At 34.0% G+C, this 10,391-nt stretch overlaps 1 protein-coding gene across 2 annotated transcripts; it reads left to right on the top strand.

Moving 5' to 3' along the window:
* The first annotated feature begins 301 nt into the window (after window positions 1–301).
* LOC120768304 (acetylcholine receptor subunit beta-like 1) lies at window positions 302–10,188 on the top strand. Of its 2 annotated transcripts, XM_040094950.1 has the most exons (7): window positions 302–386; window positions 4,930–5,066; window positions 5,846–6,000; window positions 7,192–7,636; window positions 7,770–8,134; window positions 8,201–8,435; window positions 9,360–9,524. In XM_040094950.1, the coding sequence occupies exons 1-7, from the start codon at window positions 302–304 to the stop codon at window positions 9,522–9,524; spliced, it is 1,587 nt and encodes a 528-aa protein (XP_039950884.1). The 2 variants fall into 2 exon arrangements, with proteins under 2 accessions (XP_039950884.1, XP_039950875.1); XM_040094941.1 differs by lacking the exon at window positions 302–386 and having other exon boundaries at window positions 3,847–5,066; window positions 9,360–10,188.
* Window positions 10,189–10,391: the final 203 nt, after the last annotated feature.

The following is a 10,391-nucleotide window of genomic DNA, read 5'->3' as shown; positions in this document are numbered from 1 at the left end:
AGATGCAGAATCAGCGAATCCGCACCCATTTGTGAAAGCAGAAATTTTCATCTCAATTTTTAACATGTAAAATCATAGAAAAATTAGTGAAAAGGTAATGAAAAACTTTCGCAAAAACGGTGCTATAAGAAATTACTGTTACTTGCGGCGACTTGCTGCGCATTTTAATGCGAAAAGGGCTTTCTAATCACAAAAAGCGTTTTTATCAAATAGCAAATTAAACGAATTAGAGGGCAAGGCGGTTGCTGCTGGTGAAAACGCTTTAAACGGTGGATCTATAGCAGCTGCAGCTTGGTTAACTATGAATCCGAAAAGTTATAGCAATTGGCTGGGTAGCTGCCTGGGACTGCTGGTGCTGCTGCTGGTTTGCACACAGCTGCAAAGAGGCAAGTTTGAAAAGTGTATTTTCTGTATACATACATACATACATACATATATGTTTATAATAATTATTTATTTATTTAAATGCAGTATGAGTATAACTCCATTACTCATATTGTTATGTTGTACTGTAATAATGCTTTAGCAACGTACGTTAAGAAAGAGTGTATGTATTGTACTACTATATACTATATAATATATACCTATATATACATATATACGTATATACGTATATACAATTACCAAAGCTGCCTATTAAAACCTACTATATATTTTTTTAGCTTTATGTAACAGTATGGAGCGAATGATTTGATTTTTTTCTGATTTTATGCAAACAAAAGCTTTGACAAATACTTAAAATTCTTCACAAAGGAAGTGATATTTTAAAATTTGCCAAAGTTTACATTGATATTCCCCGTTGAAAGTTACTAAGTTAGAATCCACTAGAGAAACACACGCCGCTCAGCGCCTGCCAAATTTCGTTTGAGTATACTCAAATGTGCGATGCGGAAAACAGAGCGCGTTCGCCTTGTTTCTACCCCCCGTCCAACTCCATTGCCATCACTTGTACGCAGCGACTTTTCATTTGCATTCACTTTTGATTTGCTTACCAATTGCTTACAAATCAGTCAGCATCCTCCGCTTATATGTACATAAATTCATGCATAGTTGTAATAAATTTGCGTTTAAAAATTAACATAATAAAGAAATTTAATAAAAAAATTAAGTAATAATTAAAAAAAAATAATTAAATATATAAAAATTAAATATGTATATAAGAGAAAGTAATTAAATTAAAATTTATATGAAAAAGTAATTAAATTAATTAAATTTCTTGCTGTAAAAAAATTTGCGTGCATTTTACTAGCATTTTTAGTAGCGCAAACCTTTTGGAAGTAAAATTTTATTTCGTTTTTGAAAAATTATGTGCTTAAAATACCGCCTAAATTTGCCATAACTGTTACTACACTACTTGCAACTAGTGTAAGTATTACGAAATACCAGTATATCTATATCATACATGTATGTACATATGTAAGTCTCATATTTCTTTTAAACAACGCAAGCGAAAATCAAATTATTTAATTAATTAATCAAATTAACCGACTTTCTGGGTGTGTTCGCCAACACTTGTTCAGTCATGTTGGCCAGCAAAGACGCGGCAGTTAAATTTTAGTTTAAAATTAAGCCTCGAAAGCTGTGATTAGGACTATGTAAGAAAAAAAATTAAAAAAAGCTAAACTTCTCAAGGTTCGGAAACACGCAATTCAGCTAAGTTACATACATAACTACGTATATGCTTACCAACAATCATCGTATGCTTTGTAAACTATTGAAACCATGTAAACAAATGCTTAAACAGTAACTGTTTCTTTCCCTCTACAGCCTCCCACACGCTGCAGTTATTACTTAAAACATTTAATATTTGCCAGCATCTAACAGCTGGTGCACGAAGAAACATAAAATACGTAAAAAATATAGAAAATAGCATTGTAAATCGAAAAAAAAAAACATATATATAACGAGATTTCTGTATTAACTGCCGAATCTTAATTCATACTCCTTCTGAACCGAGCATTTTCAGAACCAAAAAAGTAAAGCGAAAATACACAAAAAAAAGTTATGTGAACCTAAGGTTGCGAAAATGAAGCGTTAAATGCGAAAACTTGAAAGAGCACAAAACTACACACACGCATTTCCAAAAAAATAAAAAAAATTGAAAAAAACAAGCGTAAAACATGGCATAGTATTAAATAACTCTCACTGAAAGCAGCCAAAAAACCTACATAACAACGACAAACCACTTAGCAGCACCTTCAAACTTCAATTAGTCCCGTTATGGATTCACTTAGCCCGTTTCGCAAACTCTAGCTACATACCTTGAAATTAAATTTGATTTTCCATTTGCTATATACATACATACATAGATAACACATTTTTTTTTTGTTTTTGTAATTGTGTACCACTTTCTACTCCCTGAACTCTCTCTCTAACTCTCTTTCTCTCTCTCTCTCTCAAAAACTGAAATTATAACGCACCCTTTAAACAATGAATCCTCGCAGGATCAAAACATTGTTGCAGTTTAACGCAGCAAACGCGAGCATCAAACAAACGTCTCTCTAGAAAATACACCCCTACAACTTCTCTCCAATCAACAACTTTTGTTTACACTCTCCATATTTCCAAGCTATTTTTCGCTCACCATCACTTTATGTTTCCACTCTACAACTGGACTATGTATTTTGTTTGTTCAAACTTTCTCTCTTTCTCGTTTCCAATGCGTCTTTTTTATTTATATTTTATTTGCTAAATTTTCTTTTGGCTCCACCTTTCGTTTATTTTCCTGCTTGTTGTGATCGAGTTCTCTCAAAAGCGCCTCATGCATGCACATCAGTTTAAAGAAAAACAAAAACAAAAAAATTAAAAAAAAAAACAAAAAAAAAACTAAAAAAAAACAAAAAAAATTAAAAACAGGAAATTGAAAAAAAGACAAAAAAATTAAAAAATGGAAAAAAGATAAAAACAAAAAAATTACCAATGCATTCAAGACATAGCATAGTCTTAGCTAAACTGTTATTGGTTAGTTATATACTGAGTCTTTTGTATACAAAGGTTTCGTAAACATTGCAGTGACTTAATCTGTTGCATGCATGTGCTTACAGTACAACGATCTGCACACATACATACACATGCCGACACCTTCCTCAAGTCATCAAATCATCACGGCACATAATTGAGTTACCTAAGTAAAAATGCATAGTGTTTTAAAGAAAAAATTCCCCGCCATATAAAGTTGTTAAGCTTAACTGTGAGAAACGTTGCATATTTTAGGGCGCTCAAGCATGTTTTATCAGTTTGTTATAGTAAATAACAAGCATTGGAGTTGTGTAAAACAAACTGTGAAATCGGAAATTTTACAACAAGCAGCGTCATCAACAAGGCGATATATAGTCGTCAAAAGCCGAGCTATTTACATGGGTTTCCTCGGTTAAAAAACAGGCTTTCTTCACAATTTTTTTCTCAAATAAAAATTAGATATTTTCTTAGAATTTTTTATCGTTACAAACATTCACCAATAACAAAGAAATTCTGAAATTTTTGGAAAACATTTTTTAAACTCGGCCATTGCGATGCCATTTCCGGTGAGCCATCGGAAAAAACATGCGCCCGCGTTGGCAAGATAATTCCTTATAAGATCATCCAATGCGAAATAAAACCTTTTAGTTAACACCTTAACTTAGAACTTGGAAGAAGGAAAGAAACTGAAACTTCGATTTTTCGCAGACATTTTTACAAATAGTTGTAATCGAAAAAAAATCTTACGTCCAAGTCTTTAGGAATTTTATTTCAAAGACCTGTGTAAAATTTCATGAAGATCGGTTGAGTAGTTCTCGATAAATCTTGCCAACCGACTTCAAAAACCCGCAGTTTCCAGAAAAGCCGGTTTAAAGATGGCGCATTAAGCTTAACTAGCTTCGAGCGCACAAGTTCTCAAGGCTGTATCTCCGAAACTATTATTCAGATCAACTTGAATATTCAGAACAATATTGTAGAGGTGTGGCAAAATTTAATAAGACAATCGATTAATAGATTTTTTGAAATCCGAAAACCCATGTAATCCTTTAAGATAACGGCATGCTGATTTCATCGTCTCCAAAACGTTTTTCTTTATATAAATTTTTCGATGCTTGCGACAGTTAGGCCACTCTTGCTTTTGTCAAACGTTTAACGGTTTTTCAACTAAGTTCAGACGATTTTCGAAGAGCCGCTTTCTAGCTCGCTAAGTGTGAGCGCTGCTCTTCTCTCCAAAAATATATGCGAGAGCATAAAAATAAGTCATCAATTAATTTCTAAACAAAAGAGTATAGGATATCTTTAAATTTTGGTGATTATATCAAACCATTGCATTTATGCAAGTTGCTTGTTCTATTCACCATATACTAACGAAACGAAGTTAGCAATGTTTTCAAATAGTTATATCAAACTTCAAAATCTATCAGCTTACCACATTTACTACATCGAAAGCTACACTAAGTTTAGACTCACTACCAAACACTCCATCACCAGCACCCTCAAATACTTTCGGTCAGTAAAAGTTCTAAGTTAGTTCCAAGCGGATAGTGCAAATAGCTCGTCGTCTTGTTTATTTTTTGCATGCGAAGCGTCACATTTTCAACTACTCTCATCTATCTATCTCTAATTTTTTGCCCATATACACTCATATACAAACATATACATATATATATATTTTTACTAATATTTGCAGCATCTATTTACATACCCACCCACCATTTATATCCAGCTATTGACTTTTCATATACTATTCATTGCATAACCCCATACAAACTTTACTATCACAAACTCTATCTTCGCTCTATCTCTACATACTCTCGTACATGCATACATACATATGTATTTGTTTTAACTGTCTATCTAACTGTGGCATTGTGCATTTGACTTTTAACCAAATACTCTTTTTCTTTGCATCATACATTTTGTTTATATATAAAAAGCAAAAAAAAACTATTATTTACTCGTGTCTCTTAGTAAGTGCATCCGAAGATGAAGAACGCTTGGTACGTGATCTCTTTCGTGGGTATAACAAACTTATACGACCCGTTCAGAATATGACACAAAAAGTTGGAGTAAGATTTGGTTTGGCGTTCGTACAGCTAATCAATGTCGTAAGTGTGCATTACTACTACCTACTACTACTAGTTAGTACTGCTACTAGTACTGTTATAACCAATACTATCACTACAACTATTACTCCACCTTCTACTGCTCTAACTCTACGTACACCTATTACTTCCGTTTGTACGGCGACTTACTGGACCCGTAATGGTTTCACACCAGTACCGAAACCGAAATACTTGCACATACCGTACGGTACACTACGTAACATATACATACATTACTACTTTGCTAATAATTGTTTTGAAATCACTCAGCGTATATTGTATAACTCAGTTGTTAAGTCATATGATTGCTCATTATTCTTGGAATTTGTTTTGTAATCATCACTTTTTCGTTGAATTGTGTGTAAATACAGTTTACAGCAAAAACCACGAACATACTCATGTATAAACTAAATATTTGTATATAAATATTTAATAATTTTGCGAAATGTAAATAGTTCATATAAGTATTTTCATACCTATTTATTTACCAGCTATACTCCATAAAAACATACATAATACTTACATATTTCAATCATTCTAATACATTTTTTGTTTTTGTAATTTTGTTATAACATAAAATGTCCTACATGAAATTTCACTCTATTGATAATGAACTCCTCCCCTTCATCGTTTATGTACGAAATTTGTAACTGAAACTGTTATGCACACATGTCTGTATAACCGAATTCAAACGCTTATGCGATATCGAAATTCTAAAACAAATATATGTATATCTATATACATACATATCCACATTTGTATATGACTATCGAAAACCTCAGAATGAGAAAAATCAAATTATGAAATCAAACGTTTGGTTACGTTTGGTTTGGTACGATTATCAATTGCAATGGGATGAGGCCGATTACGGTGGTATTGGTGTGCTGCGTTTGCCGCCCGATAAGGTTTGGAAACCTGATATTGTATTGTTCAATAAGTGAGTAGCAAATGCTAGCAATATTTTTAGTAAATAATTAACCAATGAAAAGTACATTAATATCCTGTATTTTTAGTCTCATATAATGTACTTAAAAATAAAAATCCAATGCATATATGAAGTGCTTGTTTTTAGTAAGCGAGTGACAAAAGAACAAGCAACTTGAATAAGATTTACGCGAAGTTGATTTGTAACATAGCATTGAGCACATAACTGTCAATAGTATGCACAATGTTATTTGAAATTAATATTTTTTAATTAGTATTTTAAGAGACTCCGGTTGCGCTGGTTTATGAAATATCTAATTTAACTTTTTTTAAAAGCTGAATAGATTCAAGTCGCTTATTTTTAAATTAAACTCGCAGAACTCGCATAAAAGGACAATAACTTAGATGCATAAAATATGCATATCATAGCTAGAGAACTCGATTAATTTATGAATTTTCTTATGTTTTGCTACTTAAGCGAGTGTTCTTTTCCATTTCGACTAAAGAAATATATTTAAGGGAGCGCGTTTGTTGTTTTTCGTATGTTTTGCTATTTAAGCGAGGATTCTTTTGTATTTCGAGTAAAAAAAATATTTAAGGGAGCGCGTATGTTGCTTTTCGTACGTTTTGCTATTTAAGCGAGTGTTCTTTTGCATTTCGACTAAGCAAAACTATTTAAGGGAGCGCGTATGTTGCTTTTCCTACGTTCTGCTATTTAAGCGAGTGTTCTTTCGCATTTCGACTAAGCAAAAATATTTAAGGGAGCGCGTATGTTGCTTTTCGCACGTTTTGCTATTTAAGCGAGTGTTCTTTTGCAATCTGACTTATAAAAAATATATAACAGAGTGCGTATGTTGCTTTTCGTACACTTTTCTAATTAAGCGAGTGCTCTTTTGCTATCATAAATTACTTCCAATTAATAAAAACATAATGCATAGCAGAATTTATATACATATAACTGCATTCGGTTATTGATTAGAAAACCTTTTGGTATTAATAGAAGTGTTCTTTTGCAACTCGTTTAGAAGACAAGGTTAAATATTTAAATTTTTAACAACAAATGCATAATTATAGTTTTGCTATATGAGCAGGTTTTATACTTATTATAAAAAAAGTCATTATTGTTTATGAAAAAAAGAACTCTCATAACAGTTTACTAATCTCAATACATTTCTCTCAACACTCAACAACGCACGTACTTAAGTGCTGACGGCAATTACGAAGTGCGCTACAAATCCAACGTGCTCATTTATCCGACGGGTGAAGTGCTCTGGGTACCGCCGGCAATCTATCAGAGTTCATGCACCATCGATGTCACCTATTTTCCATTCGATCAGCAGACGTGTATTATGAAATTCGGTTCGTGGACCTTTAATGGCGATCAGGTGTCACTGGCCTTGTACAACAATAAAAACTTTGTCGATCTGTCGGATTATTGGAAATCCGGTACTTGGGACATTATCGAAGTGCCGGCCTATCTCAATGTCTACGAAGGCGATGGCAATCATCCAACCGAGACAGATATCACATTTTATATAATTATACGTCGCAAGACACTGTTCTACACAGTGAACTTGATATTGCCAACTGTGCTGATCTCATTCCTGTGCGTACTGGTGTTTTATCTGCCTGCCGAGGCCGGCGAGAAGGTAATATCCAACCATTGTTTAATTTGTCTTACACGGTTTTCAGCTTTTTCTATGTGAACGTTGTAGAATTTTTGAAAAATATTGTTGTTCACCTGTATACCATTTATTTGTTTTTGTTTTCTGAATACCGCAGGTTACATTGGGCATAAGCATTCTGCTGTCACTGGTTGTGTTCCTATTGCTTGTATCGAAGATTCTACCGCCGACTTCGTTGGTGCTGCCACTAATTGCCAAATATCTGTTGTTCACTTTCATTATGAATACGGTGTCAATTCTGGTTACCGTTATTATTATAAATTGGAACTTTCGCGGTCCGCGTACACATCGCATGCCCATGTGGATACGTACGGTCTTTCTGCATTATCTGCCCGCGTTTCTGCTCATGAAGCGTCCACGTAAGACACGGTTACGTTGGATGATGGAAATGCCGGGCATGAGCATGCCAGCACATCCACATCCCTCATACGGGTCGCCAGCTGAACTACCCAAACACATCAGGTGGGTTTAATATTTTCTCTATTATCCTTCATGTTTGAATTACATTTCGTTTTGCTTTGTATTTAGCGCAATCGGCGGCAAACAATCCAAAATGGAGGTAATGGAGCTCTCCGACTTGCATCATCCCAATTGCAAAATCAATCGCAAAGTAAATAGCGGTGCCGATTTAGGTATTGGCGATCAATGTCGTCGTGAAAGTGAGTCATCTGATTCGATATTGCTTTCGCCGGAGGCCAGTAAAGCCACCGAAGCGGTGGAGTTCATCGCCGAACATTTACGAAATGAGGATCTCTACATACAAGTAAGTTTTAACTGCACTGATATCGTGCATAACCTTGCTCCAAAAAATATTGTTCAAAGGTATCCAAGTCACTACTCAAACGTTAGGTGATAGCGAGAGACCAACTTATATTTGAATCCTAAATCACAACTTGTTGTCTAAGGAATACACGAAAATTTCGAGCTCGTTGAATTAAAAAATCTTTGAGCTGGTGTTTCTTCTTATTTTTTGTTGGTTCCATAACCTTTTTAGCCCGTTTGGCGTCTATTCAATCTCAACCGCTAAATAAATCTGGAAACTAACCCATTTAGTATTTGCAAGAGGCTTCTCTTCACACCTCTTCCCAGTAGCAGGTATCGTATCAGCAATATGTGCAGAGTTGAATAAATAGTAATAAGTCTAAAGACTGATGATTAAGTTTCTGTCCTTTAAGTTTGACGGAGAACTAAATTCAGGTATTGAGACATAAGATCGACTTATTTTGGGGCTGTAGAAAGAGGCTTTGAAGTATTCATGTTGTAGATAACTGATTTTCGATCGATTATCGACTAGCAAATTTTCATGATGTAGTGTTTTTGTTTCTGCATTACCATAAAGACCTCTGCGGGCTGGCTGTCTACGCATTTGACTCACTTAGGAGGTAATCTAACGACTAGCAAGGATTTTTTCTACAATTACTACAGTTTATGTACAATCTTAGCACTTGTATATAGAACAGTTTATACTTAGGACGAAAGAAATGGAGATTACAACAGTTTCGACCCACTATTGTTTAGTGAATGAATTTGACATGAAAATTCATTAGACAGTGACGCAGAAAAAGAAGCGAAATGTTTCTTTACAATCACTAAGAAAGTTTAACAATTCGTTTCGTAAAAGGCGATTCGTTTCGTAACACGGCGTTCTCTTGTCTTTGGATATCTTAAATATTAACCTTTCTTACAGACTCGTGAAGACTGGAAATACGTGGCCATGGTTATCGATCGTCTTCAACTCTACATCTTCTTCATAGTGACCACTGCCGGTACAGTTGGCATACTAATGGATGCGCCACATATCTTCGAGTATGTAGACCAAGATCGCATCATCGAAATATATCGTGGAAAATAAATCAAGTATTTCTGCAATGGTGGCGTGGCCATTACAGCTGCTACTCCGGTAAAAAGCAAAATTTGGAATTCATTGATAATAAACAAACACTCGGTGCGGGTTTTATCACTAATCCGTTGTTAGTGAAGAGATATTTTGCACAAAACAACAAACTTCAGCACATAACGGCAATAAAGTTTGAGCGATTATTCTTGTATCACATACCCACACACACACACACATACCGCTCATGCAGTATGTGTTCGACAATTCGTCTTCAATTCAATTCTTCGGTGTTAAGAATTCTATTATTTTAAGCGTTTTTAATTAGAATTTATAAGTAACATAAACTTATTGTAAGTGCAATGATTCATAAGAAAATTGTTATGTTAAGCGTTTTAAGTATTTATGTATTTATATGCTTATAATAAGGCTAGCGAATTGGAAATAATTACGACAGTTGAAATATCTAGAAAATCCGCGCATATTAGTGAAATTACATAAAAATAATAATTAGTAACAAATAATAAAGAAAAATGCTTCAGCTCATAAACTTGAACAGTAGCGTGAATTTCGCGAGCAGTTTACGAAACGAAATTCGTTCTTAGAGATTAAAAACCTTTTATTATTAAGCGAATAAGTAAACGATGGCATAAACATGACTTTGCTTTCAAAATTGCAAAAATTGTTTAATTTTAAGTGGTTTAATTAGAGAGAAAATCATTTGTTCCTCAAAGAATAAATTTGAGATCAGACTGGCACTCATTCAATTTAAAAAAAAAAATTAGCTCCAGACACCAAAACAAAAAAATGTCAACTTCTGCTGATTCGATGCTATAATACCCTTCATAAGCGAATTTCCTATCCCATTAGGGGTATAAAAATATA

The sequence above is a fragment of the Bactrocera tryoni genome, chromosome 1 (genome assembly GCF_016617805.1).
Source record: "Bactrocera tryoni isolate S06 chromosome 1, CSIRO_BtryS06_freeze2, whole genome shotgun sequence".
NCBI classification, from domain to species: Eukaryota; Metazoa; Arthropoda; class Insecta; order Diptera; family Tephritidae; genus Bactrocera; species Bactrocera tryoni.
Note: the sequence above shows the minus strand (reverse complement) of the source record. Positions and strands in the feature narration are given on the sequence as shown.

What these genes read in the sequence shown, in the direction of transcription:
- LOC120768304 (XM_040094941.1), top strand. Translation starts at nt 4,779, where the DNA reads ATGCATACATACATATGTATTTGTTTTAACTGTCTATCTAACTGTGGC. An exon ending in TCGTACAGCTAATCAATGTC is followed by an intron (nt 5,067 to 5,845) that starts GTAAGTGTGCAT and finishes CGAAAACCTCAG; the next exon opens with AATGAGAAAAATCAAATTAT. An exon ending in ATGAGGATCTCTACATACAA is followed by an intron (nt 8,436 to 9,359) that starts GTAAGTTTTAAC and finishes CCTTTCTTACAG; the next exon opens with ACTCGTGAAGACTGGAAATA.